This window comes from Trifolium pratense, linkage group LG1 (genome assembly GCF_020283565.1).
Source record: "Trifolium pratense cultivar HEN17-A07 linkage group LG1, ARS_RC_1.1, whole genome shotgun sequence".
NCBI classification, from domain to species: Eukaryota; Viridiplantae; Streptophyta; class Magnoliopsida; order Fabales; family Fabaceae; genus Trifolium; species Trifolium pratense.
The window spans coordinates 20,338,817-20,361,278 of record NC_060059.1 but is presented as its reverse complement, the minus strand read 5'-3'; the positions used below and the strand labels follow the sequence as shown (position 1 = coordinate 20,361,278).

Sequence of the window (22,462 nt, the reverse complement as noted above, 5' to 3'; positions counted from 1 at the left end):
ACAAAAATCAAAATCTTATGTGATAACACTAGTGCTATTAATTTATCAAAAAACCCCATTCAGCATTCTAGATCAAAACATATTGAAATCAAACATCACTTTATTCGTGATCATGTCAATAAAAATGATGTTGAATTAGTTTTTATTGATACTGAAAATCAGTTAGCTGATATTTTTACTAAGCCATTAGTTGAGGAACGTTTCAATTTTATCAAAGAAAAATTGAAAATCATCAGAAATCCAAGCCAGATTTGAAATATTAAATTACTTAGTCTTTTTGCAACCTTCTGAGAACGTTCTCAGATCTGCGTTTAAAGTAAATTTTTGAATTTACTCTCAAACGGCTTTTTCCTTGGTTTTTGCTTTTTAAATTTATGATAAGCATTAAAGAAGATATGTTCTCCTTCCTCTCATTGGCTTACCACGATTGGTTTCTCTTTCTCCTCTTTTCTTTTCTAAAACCAAGTACAATAACTCACTATTCATCTCTACCATCAAGTACACCTAGCCTACTACACTCTTCCTCCTTCCCAAGCTTCCACCTCTTTTTATACTCACCTAAACTCATCATTTCATCACATCACCTTCAATCAATTATATTTTCTTCTTTCTTCAAAAATGGCACGAACTAAGAATCCAGGAAGAAGAAGTACACGAGCTCCATTTCCACCTCTACCTTCATCCTCATCAAACTCCTCATCTTCATCAGAAACTTCTGACTCCTCAAACCCTCAAACCTTTGATCAATCCAATTTCTATGACCCAAATGAACCCTTAGATCTGCAACCTCTTTCTCAAATTTTTCCACCCAAATTAATTGAACCTCCTTCACAATCAAATGTTAAACCTCCTGCAGAACAAGCTGATGAACCTTCTGAGAACGATCCCTCAGAAGAAGAAACCATCCAACTTACCCAGAAACCTAACCCTAAAACGGATGGTACCACCACTCCTAAACCTACCATTGTTGTACCAAGTCAAGCTGAAACTCCACCAATTATTTTCAAATCTAAGAAAGCCAAATCTTATGATTCTTCAAAAATCAGAAGATCATCTCGTATTATGTCTGGAATTGGTACAGGAAAGAAACCTGTTGTTGACAACACTGTACACACCATTCATGATTCAGATTCTGACAAAACCATCTCAGATTCTGAACTTGAAAAAATTGTGCTTGAACCTCTCACCTCATCAAAATCTGTACCTGCAAAACATTCACCTGTTTCAATTAAAAAGGTTTCTGCTACTGCTGTCAAAGTTCCAAAGAAGAAGAGCTTACCTAAAAGGAAAAGACCTCAAGGAGAGCTGCTTGAAGTTCCACTCATTCATCCTGATGAAGAAGCTAAGTTTGATCAATATTGGAAAACCAAACCTGTTGCTTCTGGAAGAGTTTATGATTTTGAAGAAATTGCTAAGGGAGGAGTAGACTTGCTCAAGTTTGTGGAACCACAAGGATGGACAAAATTTTTCCAGATGAAAGATACCACAATGCCTCTGTTAGTACAAGCATTCTATTTCAATGCCAAGGTACATCCTGACAAAGACTTGATCATTTCCAACATCAAAGGAGTTGAAATCCATGTTACAGCAGACTCAATTAGTAAGCTACTTGAAGTGAAGAGAAATGGAGAAACTCTGTATGGAAAAGACTGGTATGCAGCTCAAAACATAAGCAAAGATGCTTTGATCGTTGAGATGTTTACTGATGAAGGAGCTCACAGGGAACAACCACCATCATCTCTGCTTAAGAAGGAGTTTAAAATCTTCCACAACATGTGCCAACATTCTTTCTTTCCTAGGACAGGAAGCAAAGATAAGGTAACTGATAATGATCTACTTGTCATGTATCATCTATCTAAAGGTATTCCACTTGATTTACCTTTTTTGATTCTTCAACACATGATCACAATTGCAAATTCTGGAATCAAAAAGATAGCCTTACCTTATGGAATGTTACTCACTAGGATTTTTAGAGATAACCATGTAGATGAGTCTAAACAACTCTTTGATAATCAATGGTTTACTTTTGGAACAAAAAATCTGAGTCACATGAAAAAGGAAATCACTCCTGGCAACACCTCTACTGATATTGGAAACAAAAGGAAGAGAATTGATCCTGATAACAACCTGGATATGCTTGCTAGAGCATCTGGAGAACAATCTGAGAATGTTCTCCCAACTGGTGAAAATGTGGATATTCATACCACCATCTCTGATACACAGCCAATCAATTTGAATACATCTTTGAATCTTGGACCAACTTTCTCTAATGAAGTAGAAACATCATCTCAACAAGCTGGAAAGATTCTCCAAGGATTTCATTCTACAACTGCTCCATTCAACACCTCTGTGTTTTCACCACTTATGTCATCATCTCATGGAAGCCTGCAATCCATGTTTAGCACTGATTTTGTAAGGAATTTAATGACTTCCAACAGCCCTGATCCATCACAAATACCTGTTCCCATCTTCTCTGCTGGTACACTACCATCTTTACCAAATTCTTTTGCAACTTTGGACTCTTTTTGCTCCTCTGCAAATGCTGCTGCTGCTGCTACTTGGTCTATGCCTGCTGGTTTTGAAGGAAATTTTCAACATGAGGCTGGTACTTCCACTGATCCCAGGCCTCCCAAACGTACAAAGCTTGAAAAGAGAATGTCTCAGATGAGAAAGGATTTAACTCAGCTGATGAGAGGCATGTCAATGCAAAATGACATGTTAATGTATATTATGCTTGAGTTTCAGATCATGAGAAACTGGTTGAATGAGTGTGTTTGTACTCCTCTTCAGATTGTTCCACCACCTCCCAATCCACCACCACCTGTTGAGCCATTCCCACAACCTGAAAACTCCACATCCTCTGATGATTCCAGCCCCACCATTCCTGAATAAACTTCTGCTGCAACCCTCTTTTTTCTACCCTTTTCAATGATGACAAAGGGGGAGAATGATTTGAGAAAATGAGGGGGAGATTGAACTTGTCTTTTTGAAATGCTTAATCATGTTTTAATTTACCTGTTTAGAGGATTAGATATTTTGGGAAGTTCCTTTTGCTGCTATAAGAACTTCTCCTACTATGTTTTTATTTTCTAAACTAGGATTTATGTTTTATCTTTTGCTTGAATCATTATGTGTTAATCATGAACTAGAAATCATGTTGGATTCTCACTTTGTGAGCTTGATGATTAATGAAATCTATTTTGATTCATATTATGTGTTTTTGCTCAATTCTTTATGCTTAAGCAATTATGAAAATTGGATGCTTGAATTGAGGGGGAGCTTGAAAATTAAAAACACTAAACAATTTATTTGTGTTTACTGAATTGATTATATCAGAATCCCATTTTTAAAACATAATTCAAGAAGTTTGTCATCATCAAAAAGGGGGAGATTGTTGAGGCAAAATGCAAAATCCCAATTTGATGTTTTAAAGATAACAAACATCTTAATTATATTTTAAATGTAATTCTGATCTCATTGTTATCTAACAAGTGCTCTTGAGTGTTTTAATTAGTCAGGAACAATTAAGCTTCTAATCTCAATGATATTCATTATGTTTTGGCAAAAAGAGAAGCTTCAGGATCAGTCTGAGAATGATCTCTGGTTTAAGTGCAACATTCTCCTCATGAACAAGAATAAATGCAAAAGCACTTATATCATTAAGTCAACCATATACAAGACAAATAAGCACTTTATCTTGGTTTTAACTCACAAGATCACAACTGTTCATGAACAATTAAGGCAAGGAATAAGTTGGAAAGAAAGTGACTTTCCTCTTTGGACAAAGTTAATGATCAAGCATGTGCAACATGATAATTTCTCAAGGCATCATCTAATCAGGTGTATCAAGAATATTTGGACAAGAATTACATAGACCAATAAGGATGAGACAACACACATTCAACTCATAGTTGTCATGTACCTTCAAAGTCATTATTTAATGAACATTCTCCAAGAGATTAATTTTTAATCAAAGAAAGGAAGTACATGGAAAGGACAAGTGAATAGTTATGCAAGGACATCACAGCTGCATTCCCTTCACACTACAGCTGGCCACAGGTCTGCATCATTCTCCATTTGAAGATCAAGTGCAAAATTCGCCCAGATTGGAGAACGATCTCAGAATGATGCTGAGAATGACTGTCCTTTGCTTCTTGAAGTTGCAAGCTCATCTACAGCTGGCCAAAACGTGCCTAATTAGTCTATAACGGATATACTTGGTGAGGAAGCAATGAACAACTATCTACAGCCCATTGCAAGCTGTCATTTTGGCCCTTTTAAGTGAAAATATGAAGAACAGCAGGGAGAACGTTCTGAGAAAGATCAGTTTGAACTTATCCACTTAACAATTCAGCATGAGCTGTCTATTTTGAATCAACTAGCCGTTGGAGAACTTCCTTTGGGACCAAGGAACTGAAGACTCAAGGTTCAACTATAAAAGGAAGGCTTTGGCAACATTGAAGAGCAAGAGTTTAAGCTACAACAATCAATCTACTTGTCTTTGTGATACAAGTTTTCAAGCTCTTCTTTGAAGATCTCTTTCACTCCATATATTGTAATATCATACTAGGATCAGTATCCATTTTGAGTGAACAAAGAGAGATTTTATTGTAACTAGCTTTTCAACTTAGTTTGAGTGAGAAAGCTTTAAGATCCAAACCATTATCAATATTGTAAAGATTGGCTCAAGTCAATACGTAACTATTGATTGAGTGACACCTCATAAAGTCTAGGAAAGACTTAGGTAGATCAAGCAAGTGAAGCTTGGAAGATTGTGATCTTGGATTAGATCAAAGAAGAAGTGTATCTTGAGATCGGTAGAATCTCTTAGTGGACAATCTCACAGGAGCGTGGGGACTGGAGTAGCCCATACTATTAAGGGGTGAACCAGGATAAAATTATTGTGTCTCTTCTCTCCCTTAAACTCATATTAATTTTGTGCAAACACTAACACACACAAATCACTTATTATTTTTGTTTGCAGCTCAGAGATCGTTCTAAGATCATTCTCCTAACTTATATTATTTATTCTGAGATCATTCTAACGTATGTTTTGATATCTAATTTTTAAAAGGACAATTTTTAAAGGTTCACAATTCAAACCCCCCTTTCTTGTGAAAAACTTTGCTACTTCATGGTTTTTATCTAGAAAGGCAGTTTGAGTTCGTTTATATGAGATGCCTTTTTATTTACTTTTTGTCATTTTATTGAATATGTTCTTTGGTGCGGGGTCTAATATGACATTGTGTGACAGGCTTGAGTTGAAATGAGACTTTGCTATTTTTCAATTTGGATCTTCTTTTCTGCTAGACAGGGGTTTTTATGTTGTTATTCTTCTCTACATACATGTTTAGGGCTGAAAATATGCTTTTGAGTGTTCATTTGGTAAGCTTCTTTCCAATTTAATAGGATTCTTATTTTTTTAGTAATATTTTGTGGATCTGCTTTAGTCTTTATTTAATATAGTTAGCTAAATTATGATCGATTCATGCTAATCAATCAGTATGTAAAAAATCACTTTTGCATTTTTGTACAACAGTGCCTAACAACAGTTGTTATAGAAGAGGCAACTTTAACTTTGTTTATGCCTGAATAATATAGTGTCCTTTACTTTTGTTGAATAATACAGTAGAGATTCTTGGCTAAGAGTACATGTTTTGTGAGTTTCTTATTGACTAATTTCATTACAATGCTTTAAGCTATGGATTGTTAATCCGTTTTTATCATTATTTGATTTATACACTTTAGTACCCAAGACATATTTCTTCTAATGATTTATCTTAATCTCACCATCCATCCAACTACCCTCTTATTCTATAAATTCCTTCTGTTTTAATGTTAATGCTTCAGTGTTGTTTATATATTGTTAATGTTTTGATCACTTTGTACTTTAATGGTTGATGCTTAAACTCTTTGATAATTTAGGTGGCATCACTATAGAGTTTGTCTACATTTTTATTTTTATTTTTGTTATGAAAATTAATGGATTAATTATATATAATGCATTTGATACATGAAATTATTGTTTGTTCAGATTTACAAATCCAGCAACGACAAAGATCGATGAAGATTTGGAATTAAGGTATTGTTTTTCTTGGCTTTGGATTTCTTGGGTTTCACACCATTGTTTTGTTTAATGAGTTCTGTGTTTTCTTTGGTCAATTGACATGCAGGTATCCTCATAAAGGAATGTTCAAAGAGCTTCTCAAAAAGCAAGGTATGTGAAACCCATGAAGATATAATTGAAATCCCTTCCTTATTTCATGATTTCATTTCATATTCTGATTTCTTTTTTGCGAATTTTATTGTTTGTTTAGGTTCACAAAATTACGGTTTGATTGTGTAAGTTTTCTAAACTTTATTTGATTGTATTTGAGTAGTATTTAGTTGATGTTTGGGATTTGAGTAAGTTTTCGTTTTGATTTTCGTTTCAGAATTCAATTTTATCGGAAAACTTGGGTTTGTTTTGATTATCAAAAAATGGAATATAGTGTTTCAGAAATCAATTATCAGAGATTGTTGTTCATGAATTTGAAGAAAAAGGTATGTCTTTTTTTATTTGAATTCTCTATTTTTCTTCAATTGTGTTTCTTATATCTGATTTTATAATCCTCTCTCTCTATTTTTTTTTTTTGAAATTATTGTTGCTTAGTTGTCATATTTATTAGGATTTGTTTCTATGTGTTTTAGTTAATAATAATCGCTACCTTTTAGGAGTTGTTAGTGGGATTTAGATGATTTTCTCAAATACAATATGACTGATTTGTTTTTGTTAAATTTTAGATTTTCTTTTTTTTTTTTAGATTTGTATCAATTTTTTTTATTTTTTTTTGTTTTTGATTTGTTTCAATTTTAATTTGTTTTATTTGTTATTCCAAAGCAGCGTGGTTTCCTTCTTTTATTTTCCTTCCCACACGTTGTTGCTTTCTTTCTCTATCTTCGCACCATTCCATTTTGGTGAAAAACCAAAAGCTGCTTTGCAATCCTATTCTACGAGCTTTGACCAAAACTTTCAAATTTCACAAGCTTTGGCAGAAAAGATGTAGCGTCACTTTCATCTGTCTCTCTCAAAGCAAAATATTGCAGCACTACTCTGTTGTTTTTTGTTTTGTTGACTGATTTCAAAATTCAAGGAGTTTCCAATCAGGAACTTTAGCTTTCAATTTGACTTATGCGTCTTTTAATCCCTTTTATCAACTTTTGTTCAGGGTTTGCTTCAATAGGAATAGAAGGTGAGACAGAAGGAGTGGTTTATTACATTTACATTCATGCTTTCGTAGCCTTTTTGTATAAATTAATTCTTTAAACATTTTCTAATATGATGATGATTAGAGTGATATAAACAAATATGTTAGTTTTGCATCACTATACCAAACAACTTTATTTATACTTCTTCCAAAACATGTCTTATTAGTTTATGTGTATTTAGTGGTATAGTTATCATATGATTTTCAGTTATTCGAATAACAACCATTAGTTCTCTTCTCTTCTTATTTGATTAAAGTGATTTTTGTACCATTAAGAGCATAACATGTTTGGTCACTCATTATAAAGGTTTATTGACCCCTTTAATCTTTTTTTGAGGCATTAATCAATTTAATCTTATAACCTACAAATTCATTTATCTCTTGAAGTATTCATGTTGAGTTTATACCAAGCCCTAAAGAATGAAGTATCATGGAATTTTAGTCACACATTTTTTACAAGCACCGTAATAAGTATCATAAGTATTACTCCGGCTGTAATGATACAGAGTATATTGGAATCAGGCCTTGAAACTTTTTTAAACATGTGATCTACTTCTAATTTTTTTATATATGCTTTGTAGCATAACTAAAGTAGTTAATGATTATGTAAATCTAAACATGTTTCAATGATATAAAAGTTTTCTTTAAAACAAAGTACTTGCACATTGAAACATTGAAATACGTATGTAAATTACACTAAGAAATATGTCATCTTAATTGAGGAGAAGAAAGTAAAAAAATATTATTTTGTCATTAGAAATATGCCTCTAAAGTAATTTTTAACTAAGAAATATTTTTAAGAAATATTTTTTTGTCATTTGATTGAATGAGATATTTTTGGGTGGTCATGAGACGAAAACTTTTTATTTGGTCGCACACACAAAATACAACATATAATATAATTTTTTCTACATTCACTTTTTCTTGTGTGTGATCAAATAGAATTTTTTAGTATCATGACCACACAAGAATATCTACGATTGAATATAGTTATTTGTACTACATACTTCTTTTAAATCTTAAGAGCAACTACATATGAAGTTGTGGAACAATTAGATATTCAAAAGTAAGTGAAATATTAAATAGGGTAGGTTAGTGTAATGTTAAAAAATAGAGGGGGTGAGTGACATTTTAACCTAACTCAAGGAGGTCAATGAAATTTCCTTTTTTATAATTATGCCTATTCAATAGGCTTGAAATCTTTACGCATAGATTTTTTTTTACTAATACATTAATTTGATGAATTGGTCTTCAATGAAATTTATTTTAAGTTTTTATCTAATGTATTGTTTTGATGAATTAGTCTTCAATGAAATTTATTTTAGTTTTATATTTTCCAAGAATGTTAGAGCATGAATTTCATGTTACAAGTAAATGGAGTAATATTTTTCACTTCTATTTAGTAATTCTAACTTCTATGTATTATCCATTCATTCTTATCTAATTAGATTAATTGCGACTTAAGAATTCCAATTTTAATGATAAAATGGTTCAATATCATCTAATTACATTAATTTTCACTTAGAAATTCTAACTTCATAGTACAACAGAGTAATATAATTTTAGTTTTAGCATCAATAAATTCAAAATTTTATATCTCTAAAAAAACGCGCGGAGGGCTCGGCAGGGCTATACGATTTTATGTAGACTTTATTAGACACACGAGAGGCTATACAATTTTGACTTTTGAATCTTATTTTGGGTTTTTTTTATCATGTGGTTTTTTATTTTCTAACTTCATGTGATATCTCATCTAATTACATTAATTCTCACTTAGAAATTCTAACTTCTTAATACAACGGAGTAATATAATTTAAGTTTTAGCATCGATAAATTCCAAATTTTATATCTATAAAAAACATGCAGGGGGCTCGGCAGGGCTATACGATTTTATGTAGCTTTTATTATACACACAAGAGACTGTATGATTTTGACTTTTGAATCTTATTTTGGGTTTTTTTTTATCAGGTGGTTTTTTATTTTCTAACTCCAGGTGATATCTCATCTAATTACATTAATTTTTCACTTAGAAATTCTAACCTCATAATACAACAGAGTAATATAATTTAAGTTTTAGCATCAATAAATTCCAAATTTTATATCTCTAAAAAATACGCGGGGGGCTCGATAGGGCTATACGATTTTATGTAGCTTTTATTATACACACGAGAGGTTGTGCGATTTTGACTTTTGAATCTTATTTTGGGGTTTTTTTTATCAGGTGATTTTTTATTTTCTAACTCCAGGTGACATCTCATCTAATTACATTAATTTTCACTTAGAAATTCTAACTTCATAATACAACAGAGTATTATAATTTAAGCTTTAGCATCAATAAATTCCAAATTTTATATCTCTAAAAAACATGCGGGGGCTCGGCAGGGCTATACGATTTTATGTAGCTTTCATTATACACATGAGAGGCTGTACGATTTTGACTTTTGAATCTTATTTTGGATTTTTTTTTATTAGGTGATTTTTTATTTTCTAACTCCAGGTGATATCTCTTCTAATTGCATTAATTTTCACTTAGAAATTCTAACTTCATAATACAACAGAGTAATATAATTTAAGTTTTAGCATTAATAAATTCCAAATTTTATATCTCTAAAAAACACGCGGGGGGCTCGGCAGGGCTATACGATTTTATGTAAACTTTATTATACACACGAGAGACTGTACGATTTTGACTTTTGAATCTTATTTTGGGTTTTTTTTTATCTGGTGTTTTTTTTTCTACTTTACCTTTTTGTTAATAGGTTCATTGTACTTTCTACATTACTCTACAAATTTATTTTGTTTTGCACAATATGTTTAGGATAATTTCTCAATCCGTCTCCCAAAAACGCGGGAGCTTACCATAACCGTGTTTTCAGTACTTCAGTTATTCGATGACTAAACACCCAAAATTAATGTAGCTTAACATCAAGTACTATATATAAACATCAATATACTATAACATTGTAGCTTGACACCCAATATTCTATCATATAATCGGTATATTTATCCCATATTTTGTACCGGATGAATTTTATTCTTGAAGAAGATGTTTAGACCGAAAGGTTTTTGGAGATACACATCATTGATGGTCATGTAAAATGGGATAAATATCTTGGTAACAATATAATTTTTTTATAACATTTGTCTAATTGTTATATTTAAAAAAACTTATGTCATTATTTAAGCATAATGGCTGCTGAATTAAGTGTATAACTCTTTAGATTATATTACCATGCTTAGAAAATACTTAATTGGAGTGTTTTATGAGTATTTGTAGGTTATAACACTGAGCATATTGTTTACGGAAATTTCACAATACTTTTGAACACCATACATTTTCATATTATGAATATCATAGAATAAGTATATGTCTCCCATATTGTATACCAGATGATTATGATTCAACAAGAAGGCGTTGAACCCGATAGGTCTTGGGAGATGAACATCAGTCAACATCATGCAAATCAGAGAACCATCTTGGTAAGAATATAGTTTGTTTTTTAATATTCTTGCTATAAGTTTAAATTGCTTATGTTACCTAAAATTGTATTTTAATCTTGCTAACATACAAGCTGGCTCAAGATGTCGTTTCACTTTAGCAGATCCACCTCAAGTCTTGAATGTTGTTGTCATGGATCAACAACAGTAATTGTATTATGTCAAATGAACTTATCATGGCTAATGTGTTGTAGTTGATTATGTTATTAAGTTAGACATTTGATTTAAACAATGTTTTGTATTGTTGTCTAATGTTGTTTTTTGGTTTTCAGTTAAAGTTTTAAATATATAAACAATTATATTTATTGGTTCTGTTAGGGTAATTAACATAGGTCTAAATATTATATTAAAAAAGTTATGTCATTATTCAATCATATCAGCTATAGTCGCCCCGTGCATTGCACGGGTACGTATACTAGTCTGCACACATTTAGGCACCTAAATTTCAATATAACCCGCCTAAATCACATAGCACTTAAATTTCATTTATGCCGCTTACCCAATTAAATTTCATTTATCCCGCCTATATCACTTTCTAATCCCTCCAATCATTCAATTTCCACTTTTGCATAACATTAAAAAAAAAAAAAAACAAATAACCTCATTTAAAGATATATACTACTCTTCACATTCCTTTGTATAATTCAAATGCAATTAAAAAAAAATCAATATATATTAAAAAAATTTCGGTTTCAACAACTACTCCTAAATATTTGAAATTTACATGAGGGTATAATAGACAAAATATAACCTTAAATTATCAAAACGACAAGTAATTTTAAACAATTTTTTTTCTCTAAAACGACAAGTAATTTGAAACGAGGGAGTAATATATTAAAATCGATTACAATCAAAGTTACTAATTTATCCTTATTACTTTTAACCACGTTACAAGTCTTTAACTGAGAGTTATAATTCGATTCAACTGAAGCACTATTAATAGATAACAAAACCTGTTTTGAATTGTTTAAAAAAAAAAAAAACTATTTCGAAGAAAATAAAATGAAGAATGAAAATGAGATCTTTGAGTTTTTCGGTAAAGCTGAAAAGAAGGAAGGAGGGGTTTGGTTTCTTCAAAGTTGCTACTAACCAAACATTGACCTTTGGTTGATATTAGTACTTCGAATATGTGATTCATTGATTAATTAATTTGAATTTATTTATTTATTTATTTATTTATTTTTTTTGACAATAATTTATTTATTTATTTAAAAAATAAAATCTGGACAATTAATTTCGAAAATGACACTAAAGACCTTTAAATTAGAGATTTTAAAATGTTTATCGAGGTGAACTAAGGAAAATAACGGTAATTAATTTTATCTTCTACTACTACTATAATAAATTTGATTACTCCCTAATTTTCGAAATTACCTTTAACTTATCTAACATAATCACTAAATCGGTGGATTATTTTGTCTTTCTCACAATTTATTTATTTTTATTTTTTAATCATTTCAATGGTTAATTAGTGAGTTTTTTCTTCTCCCAAAACTGACAAAGTTGTCTTATTAAATACTGCTTTGTGAGTTAAGCTAATTTTTCCGGTTCCCAAGTTTTTTTTTAAGATTAAAGAGAATATAAAGAGGTTGATTGTGTATGGAGTATTTGTTTTGCTTTGAGTTGGAGAACAAAAGACTATTCTTCTTCCATATTGCACAAGATTCTGAATTACTCTCCTTTCCTCACCGAACTCCATTTTCTCCTTTCTTTAATTTCAAGGGTTATGTTAACTTGTGCTCTAAGGGCACATGTTAAGCTACCTAAAAATAGAAATAGAGCATTTAATGATAGAAAACATTTAATGTTTAGAGAATTGAATACACCACAAGTTCATTAAATTTTTTCCACATTTATCTTCTTAACATGTGCCCTTAAGGGCACAAGTTAACATTCTCCTAATTTCAATTATTCATCAAACATCACAAATTATTTTTTAAAGGGTCATGCTAACTAGTGCCCCCGGGGCACTAGTTAAGGAACTAAAAAGGGAAAGAAAAGAAAAAGATTACATTGAAAAAACAAAAATTTAAACTTTTAAGATGTTGACTTCACAAGTTTCAAGATAATATTACTATCTTTAGTTACCTTAACCAGTGCCCCGGGGGCACCGGTTAGCATTTTCCTTTTTTAAAAGATACTAAATTATTTTTCAATTGCATAAGATTATGAAATATATTTTACTTCTATCTACTACTCTATTTACTATTATTCTAATAAAACTAATTACTACTTCCCCCCGTAACACTTTATAAGTAAAAATATATTTTTTAGGGTCATTGTATATTTAATGTAACTGTAATATAGACTAAATACATTAAATATACAATAAATTTAGAAAAATCATTTTGACTTATAAAGTGTTACGGAGTGAATACTAAATTCTCTAATTTACCCTCATTATACTTAATCAATTGTCTAAAATGATAGGCAAATAGGTCATTTAGCTATTTAGTTTTTTTTATTTTGTTCAGATGCCGAAGCATTAGTTATGGTACTCTACATAATTGTTCTTTTATTTCTTCGTAATTTTCTTTCCGAAAAGAAAAAAGAAAATAAAGATTTCATTTAATGGTTTCATAATTGTTCATTTATTTCTTCGTAATTTTCTTTTATGAATAATTACTACTACTATATTGCGATAGCTATATTTCTTCGTATATTTGGTTAAAACTCTATCACATTGAAACATCAAAAATTAAAGAATAATTACCTTTAAGGAGTCAGGGTTTGAACCCCAGACACTCCACTTATTCACCTTTAAAGTAGAACTAGTCTGTGTACCCGTGCGATGCACGAGACCATGCAATGTATTTAGAATTTTTACAAATTCTCGTTACAAAATTATTGTTCAATAATTTTAAATATATAATAATTTATTAATGCTTGTATCAAAATTATAATGAATATCAAAATTATTTTAACTACAATTTAAAGTCTCATGAACGGTTCGTATTTTGTGAATTAATTTTGTTTTAAAACAACCATGAAAAAAAAAAGAAAAACAAATCAAGATTTTGGCACCGAAAAGTATCAAACACGATAAGATGAACCACTTAACCACTTGGCTATGAGAACTTTTTGGTAAGATATGCACTCGGTAGCTAGATACGCCCTCCGTCCCAAAATATAGTAACTCATTTGTTACTGCACGCATGTCAATGCATAATTTTGATTACAAATATCTTTAATTCTCTAGTAATAAAAATTATACAAATTTAATATTTTAAAAATATTCATCGAAACAAATCAAACAAGATCTTATATGATTATATTTACATTTATATACTTTTAGAAAAAATATGGTGAAAACAAGACATGTGAATAGTGCATTTAGTCAAAGTGGTTCTTATAAAATGGGACGGAGGGAGTATATGTCTATTTCACTGTGCTGTTAGAATTAATATATAATATTTGTCAATTTTAAATTTAATCATGTAATGTATGCATTAAAATTAATTGCTTATTGTTTATCAAAATTGATTATTCTGAATTAAATGTTAATATTATTTTTATAAATTTAATTAATAAGGAAGTCATCAAAACCATAGTTTCTCTGAAAGGGCAGTGAAGTTTGACTAAAATCTACTGACATTTTTTGCAGATTCTGAATTTTATCAATCCGACCGTTCAATATCACCTAATTGGACTGACAAACGATTGAGAATTGAAATTATTACGATCGGACTCCAAATGCATAGACAGATTGCAATAAGAGTGTCGAAGGAAATCTAGTTTCAATGAAAGGGCTGTCAAGTTTGACTAAAACTACTGACATTGACTGCAGATTTCAAATTTTATCAATCCGACCGTTCAATATCACCTAATTGGATTGAGAATATGAATTTTTATGATCAGACTCTGAATGCATAGACAAATTGTAATAAGAGTGTCAACGCAAACCTAGTTTATATGAAAGGGCCGTGAAATTTGACTAAAACTACCAACATTTACTGCATATTTTGAATTTTATCAATCCGACCGTTCAATATCACCTAATTGGATTGATAAACGATCTAAAATTGGAAATTTTACGATCGGACTCCGAATCCAAAAACAGATTGCAATAAGAGTGTCGAAGGAAACCTAGTTTATATGAAAGGGATGTGAAGTTTGACTAAAATTACTGATACTGACTGCAGATTTCAAATTTTATCAATCCGACCATTCAATACCACCTAATTGGACTGAAAAATAATTGAGAATCAGAATTTTTACGATCAGACTCCGAATGCATATACAAACTGTAATAAGAGTGTCGATCGGACTCCGAATGCATAGTAAAGTCTACAGTTAATAGTGCCTCAGTTGAATCGAAATACAATCTTAAATAAAAATATACTTTATTTTTAAATTATACTCTATTTATTTAGTTTTTAAGTCATTAACTTCAATCGGAGTATAACCCTCAACCAAAGTTTATAGTTAATAGTGCATTCAGTTGAATTGGAGTGTAATGCTCAATCTATAACTAGGGTTAATAGTGCTTAAGATAAGCGAGAGTATAATCTTAAGTTATTTTATATTTTATTTAGTAAAATTGTACTCTGTTTATATAATTTTTAAGTTATTAACTTCAGCCAAATTATAACTACGAGTCAAATACTAGGGTTAATAGTGCTTCAATTTGAACCAGAGTATAATATTACGTCAAAATCTAGGGTTAATAGTGCTTCAACTGAACCAGAGTATGATCTTACTTTATTTTTAAATTTTACTTTATTTATATACTTTTTAATTCATCATCTTCAATCGGAGTTTAACCGTCCGTCAGGGTTAATCGTGCTTCAAATGATAACTCATTAACTACAAAATGTAATAAAAACTCTAAAAATATATTAACTCATTATCTCATTTGAATGATAAAATTGTAAAAATAATATTAACCCGTCAACAAATTTAATACTACAATCCACTTTCTTAATCTTTACAAATCTTTTAGAAAAGTCTTATTTTTAAAGAGAGAAGTACTATAATTTTTATTGTAAAAAAAATACTATAATTTTATTTAATTAAATATGCTGCAACTACGTTATAATCAATTAATTCTAATCCGTATAGGCATGATTAAAATGTAAAAATGGTACAACACAACTTAAAAGAAATATGTACATATGGATTGTATAAGCTTAACAAGAATCTTTTCCTGCCAAGCTGGTAAGTGTTGCTGATTTTGTAGTCAAATGTTCCCTGTTCGAATCTTGCTTATACCAGTGTTTTGCAATTTTTTTTCGCTGTATTTTTATCAATATTGTTTAAAAAAATATAATTTACAAAAACGGTTCCAACAGGATTCGAACACACGACATGTTGAGAGCCGAATAACGCCTTAACCGCTGGGCCAAGTGATCATGATGTTATTGCATATGCGTTATGTAATATTTATAAAAGTAGCGTAAACATATTAAATTAATCTTCTTCAACCTTCAGCCGGGTCACTCCGACCCGGTTTCAAACCCGCATTGTACCAGCCTCGATTCCAGTAAACGCAGTAGCTTCAAATCATAACTTTAATTAGATTTTGAATCTCATAATCGATTTTGGATGAAAAATCTTTTTTTGGTTACACTTTGATGACAAATCTAAACATGGAAGGAAAAAGTGTTTGGAATTGTCAAACTTGATACAAAATAAATTTGAGTTCACTCTCCTTTGGGCTACAGATCTAGATCTGGGGTTTGCTTTTGCAATTATCCACACATCAAAAGAATAAGTTTCCTTTTGTTGTTGTTCAATGAAAATGGAGGATTTTAGGTGATGAATGATGAACATATGATGAATGGAGATGAGAGATAATGAGGAAATTTGGACTTAAAAAAAATAAATTAAGAGTTTGATATTAGTTTTATGATTTAAATCTAAATAAAATAAGTTTTAATTATTACAATAATTTTAATTAAAACAAGGACTAATATGCAATAAGTAAAACTTTCATTAAAAGACTCACCATAAACCTTCATTACACACTAATGCTGATGTGGAATCAGCTATCTTTCTATTGGACAGTTGACCTGACTTCTTTTAAGAAGTTAGTTTTGTGACTTCACCCTAGAAGCTCCCTTGTTTTAAACTATGGCTTTCATTGGGCTTCGTGAAAAGTGTCTTTTGTCTCACAACAAATCAAAATCAGCTCAGTTACATGTTAGATTGACTTGGTTTGGTTTTTATTTAGTTCAGTTAGAAATTTTTTGAACAACAAATACCCTTCAATTGGACATGTGGCGGATTCTTAGGTAAGGGCAAATATGATTTTACCATAGTCATTAGTTTTCTTATATTGTAATTGATGCTAGAATGAAACACAAACACAAATACATACATCGGACACGACAAAGACACCGACACATCGACACCGATAATAATTTTAGAGAATGATATTATTAAATGTAATCATAAGTATCGGTGTCGTGTCGGAAGTGTTGTCCGACACGGTACACCGCTAAGAGTGTTTGTACTTCATACTAAAGTAGTCTGACACGGTGTTGTCCGACACGGTACACCGATAATCTCAGAGTGTCTATACTTCATACTAAAGTAAAAAATCAACAAATTGTCTGCATTTTATTATAGCAATAGAAAGGTGACTAGTTGCATAAAAGTTTAGATAAGATCAGGGTCACAAGGCCATACTTTTTATTAATATTTCAAGAACCGAAGTTCTTAACTACAGTGCATCCAAAATTTATTTTGTTATTATGACATAACATGACCACCTTATTATTACATAGCATGATTTTACTGAGATTGTGATTGAGATTGAGGTTGAACCAACGGGCCACGGTTTCCGTTGAACTTAATTTTAGTTACTTCACTTTGGCGAAGGCCGAAAGCATTTGCAAGAACCGGTGCAGGAGTGGCCCTGAACACCTGCTTTACATGGTTAACAGAAGCTCTGTCATTTGTCTTGAACACCACATACTCAAGTCCTTCTTCGTTCCCTGCTTGTTCCGCCACCACGAAGTTCTGTGGCACCACTAACAACTGTCCCTTTCTGACTTTGTCGTCGAACACAGCGTTCCCTTGGTTGTTGACGATCCTAACTCTTCCTTGTCCTCTAATCACGTACAATAGGCTGTTGGCATTGATGTTCCAGTGTGGAGCATATATACCATTCTGCAAATATATACACACATGTTATTAATTCGTTCATTAAATTAATCATATCATGAAAATATACACATTGGTTAAATAAATATAGTAATAGTACTATACGTACCCTGTAGAGAAGGACATATTCTGCACTGAGGCGTAATCGGCGGAGGATTGGGAGGGTTAAACTGTTGACAGTGCTGATGCGACCGGCACGTGGGTTGTAGAGATCTGCACGTCCAGGGCGAGCAATGTTCTCACGAATCCTTGCACTGCAGATAGTTTCTTCCAAACCATTCTTTCTTTCCTTGCTGCTTCTCTTTTGCTCACTTCTATGTTCCTCCTCCTCTTCTTCTTCCTCTTCCCCACATCCGTGTGATCCTCGTTTCTTTTCTTTACTGTATTTTTTCCACCATTTATGACTTTCATGACTGTGGGGTTCATCTTCGTCCTCATCTTGTTCTTCATCATGTCTGGGGCGTCTTGGTTCTCTTTCTTCTTCACTATGTTTGTGATGCCTTAGTCTACGGTCTTCTTCTTTCTCGTCCTCGTCTTCTTCTTCCCACTGTTGTTTACGACTGTGTCTTGGGCTCCGTTCATCTTCATCCTCCTCCCAGCGACTTTTTTCTTCATCTTCATCCCACCTTTGCTTACGACCGTGTCTTGGTCTCCGTTCATCTTCTTCCTCCTCCCAGCGACTTGTTTCTTCTTCCTCATCCCACCTTTGTTTACGACCGTGTCTTGGTCTCCGTTCATCTTCTTCCTCCTCCCAGCGACTTGTTTCTTCTTCCTCATCCCACCTTTGTTTACGACCGTGTCTTGGTCTCCGTTCATCTTCATCCTCCTCCCAGCGACTTCTTTCTTCTTCTTCTTCTTCATCTTCTTGCTGCCACTCGGGGCTGATGATGCGGAGACCTTCCTCCACTCTCACGATTTGACTCCTTTTGTCACGTGGAGATTGAAGTCTCTTAGCTATATCTTGGTTGGTGTTGAGTGCCTGTGCTAAAAACTCTGAGCTGAAGCCACTCAGCACGCTGTGTCCATCGTTTTGTTCCTGAGATTCCTGCTCTTGTTGGTGCTGTCCGCCTCTACGTCCAGCAGGGAACAATTCCTTGTGCCTTTGTTGATGTCGTCCTTGTTGTTCCTCCTGTGTTTCAGGGAACTCTGCCTCTGGATTGCCACCAAGGTAAAATACCTGCAAAACCATATTTAAATACAATTGATTGAATCACATTTCTTCAATATATAATATATATTATGGTTAATTAGTATATAGTAGTCTATATATAGTGACTTCTGAATGAAGGTAACTATATTCAATCACTTTTATTTTATTAAATTATTAGCAGTATCTATATATTAGCATTGTCAATTGTGTCCAATGTCCATGTCTATATAAATGAGTAATGTATACTTACTCTTGGGGTTGAATCGAGCTGGTTAACATCATTCGAGGTATCGAGCAGACTGATGGCAACAAGAGGTTCATTGCCATGGTTAAATGTCCAGTAAGGAATTCCAGGTGGAATGGCAATGACATCGCCTTTACGGAATCGACGAATCTTTTGGTGACTGTCACGTTGCTGCTGCTGTTGCTGCCTGGATCCTTGTCTAGATTGTGATGATCGCGGCTCTTCAAAAGTCTCAGGACAACCAGGAACTGAAAGTCCAAGGACACCCTTACCTGTAAAAATATAGAAGAAAAACCATTGATCAGTCAATTGCATATAACAAATAATTCAATGAAAGCGCATAGAATATTTTAACAGAATCTTCTTTACCTTGGATGATGAAAATCAACTGTGGAGAGGGTGAATACGAAGGCAAGTGAAGACCATTAGGATCAATGGTGCGTCTGATAAGAGAGACACCGGCGCATTGTAGTTCAGGGTGATTTGGGTTCCATGTCTCAGTAAGACCGGCTTCAGACTCAACACGGTGGTCCGGTTCCAATGCATTAATATTATCTAGTTGGCATCGGTTGAACCTATCAAACTCAGAGCGATTAGCTAAACTCGTGAAGAGCAGCAAGGAAAAAGAAAGCAAAGATAGAAAGTGTTTGCTCATTGTGATTGTAATCATAAACTGAGTACTGATGAGCTTATTTTGAATTGGTGAAGCGGAGAACCTGTGGTTTGGTTATTTATAGGAAGGAGAGAAAGGGTTAGAGAAGGACACGTCCTACAAATGTAGGTTGCTGAGTTCTTGACATTCTTCAACATGCATGTCTTTCAATTTCTAATTTCTCACACCTCACATATGAAAACTTGTTGGTATCTTTACATATGGAATCCTGACTGTAGTACAATGAATGAGACCAAAAAAATGGCATGGGATGGTCCCCATGCACTCGGTGTCTATTCTTTACATATCATTAACTTCTTCACATTTTAATTAATTCATTTACAGTCTTGATTAAGCAGCAACCCTGTTGCTCAAAGGCATAGATATATGTAGTAATGAAACTAGTAATTTAGTAAGTCATCAAACCATAGGCTTCACTGGAAGAGCAGAAAAGACAGTAATATGTAAATTTTAGAATTATGCTAACACACTTTCTAACATGAGTGTAAGAAAAAACAAAGGCTATTGTAAAGTGGTGGAGAAGAAGGTTAGAGAAACTAGAAAACTAGAAAGACAATAAAGTTTTGGAGGAAGATGTTATGTTGCTAATTGTTGGATGATTCAAGGTACATTGTGAACTCCTATTTATAGTAGAAGGAGCAACTACTTAGCTTACATGCATGAAGACAAGTGTCAAGAGAAATACATGCAACATAACAAGTGGTAAAGGAAATACATGCATCTATACAAGTGGTAAGGAAACTACATGCAATAATACAAGTGTGATACTTGCAACAAGCCAAGTGTATCACATACAAAATGTTTTGGAGGGATCCTACAATGGATGGGCTTGGATCACAATGGATATGGGCTTAAGAAGAACATCAATTTCTAACACTCCTCCTTGATGTTTTTCTTGAATACTCCAAGCATTGACCTCAACTCTTCAAACTTTCCCTTGGAAAGAGCTTTAGTCATTATATCTGCAATTTGATTTTCTGAATTGCAATGCTCCAAACTGATTTCCTTTGACTTTTCAGCTTCTCTAATAGCATGATATTTAACCTTGATGTGTTTGGTTCTTCCATGTTGGACTGGATTCTTTGCTATAGCAATAGCAGATTTGTTATCCACCCATATGACAGTAGCTTTGTTTTGAAATTGTCCCACATCTGATAAAATCTTCCTTAGCCAAATAGTTTGATTTGTTGCTGCAGCAGCAGAAATATACTCAGCTTCAGCTGATGATTGGGCGACCACTTCTTGCTTCTTTGAATTCCATGAGAACACAGCACTGCCAAATGAGAAAACATAACCAGAGGTACTTTTCGCATCATCTACACTTCCAGCCCAGTCACTATCTGTATATCCTTGGAGGTCTCCACTTTTATTTTTCAAGAAACGCAAACCATAATCAGTTGTACCCTTTATATACCTCAAAACTCTCTTAGCTGCACCAAGATGAACTTGACTTGGAGAATGCATGAACCTGGAAAGTAAGCTAGCAGCAAACATTATATCAGGTCTTGTTGCTGAAAGATACAACAAACTTCCAATTATACTTCTATAAATAGAAGCATCTGCACTATTATCACCATCATCCTTTGATAATTTTTCATTCACAACCAGAGGTGTGGAAACAAGCTTGCACTTATCCATATGAAACTTCTTTAATACCTCCAAAGCATATTTCTTTTGTGAAATGAAGATTCCAACACTTGACTGAAAAATCTCCATTCCAAGAAAATATTTCATTTCACCCAAATCTGTCATCTCAAATTCATTCTCCATAGCTTGCTTGAATTGACTTAGAGAATTGGATTCATTCCCTATAACCAACAAATCATCAACATACAGGGACACTATTAGCTTCACTTCATTTTTCGACCACTTAACATACAAAGTAGCTTCATTTTCACTTCTTTTAAAACCACTTTGTAGGAGATAGCCATCAATTCTGATATACCATGCTCTTGGTGCTTGTTTTAAGCCATAGAGGGCTTTGTGAAGCTTGTAAACTTTATTTTCACTTCCTGCAACCTTAAAGCCTTCAGGTTGGTCGACATAAATGTCTTCATCAAGCAACCCATTTAAAAAAGCTGATTTAACATCAAAATGATAAATTTTCCAGCCCAATTTTGCTGCTAAGGCAACCAACAGCCTAATTGTATCATGTCTTGCAACAGGTGCAAAAGTGTCTGAAAAATCAACACCATGTTGTTGAAAATAACCTTTTACCACCAATCTGGCCTTAAGTTTATTTATAGAACCATCAGGATTGAGTTTGGTTCTATAAACCCACTTAACACCAATAATCTTTTGATTTTTTGGTTTGTCTACAAGCTGCCAAGTTTGATTTTTCTCTATCATCTTCATCTCCTCCTGCATGGCAACTTTCCATCCTTCAACATTAGCAGCTTCAGCATATCGTGTAGGCTCTAATGTAGCTATATTGCACCTTGCATAAATATCATCCAAGGTTCTAGTACCTCGGATTGGAAAATCATCATCACTATCATAGTTTGAATTTTCATCTTCCAAACTATCTTCAGCAGGCAATACCT

At 32.7% G+C, this 22,462-nt stretch overlaps 1 protein-coding gene and 1 long non-coding RNA gene across 2 annotated transcripts; one reads left to right on the top strand and one right to left on the bottom strand.

Moving 5' to 3' along the window:
• Positions 1-5,249: 5,249 nt before the first annotated feature.
• Positions 5,250-7,419, top strand: LOC123902113. The gene is made up of 6 exons (XR_006807487.1): positions 5,250-5,385; positions 6,035-6,082; positions 6,174-6,217; positions 6,318-6,342; positions 6,435-6,543; positions 7,209-7,419. It is a non-coding gene; the product is annotated as an uncharacterized LOC123902113 (long non-coding RNA).
• Positions 7,420-17,480: 10,061 nt separating this feature from the next.
• LOC123884771 (glycinin G4-like) lies at positions 17,481-19,986 on the bottom strand. Its single transcript, XM_045933986.1, has 4 exons — positions 19,616-19,986; positions 19,253-19,518; positions 17,962-19,029; positions 17,481-17,858 (listed from the first exon to the last, which is right to left on the bottom strand). The coding sequence occupies exons 1-4, from the start codon at positions 19,914-19,916 to the stop codon at positions 17,481-17,483; spliced, it is 2,013 nt and encodes a 670-aa protein (XP_045789942.1). The 5' UTR covers positions 19,917-19,986.
• Positions 19,987-22,462: the final 2,476 nt, after the last annotated feature.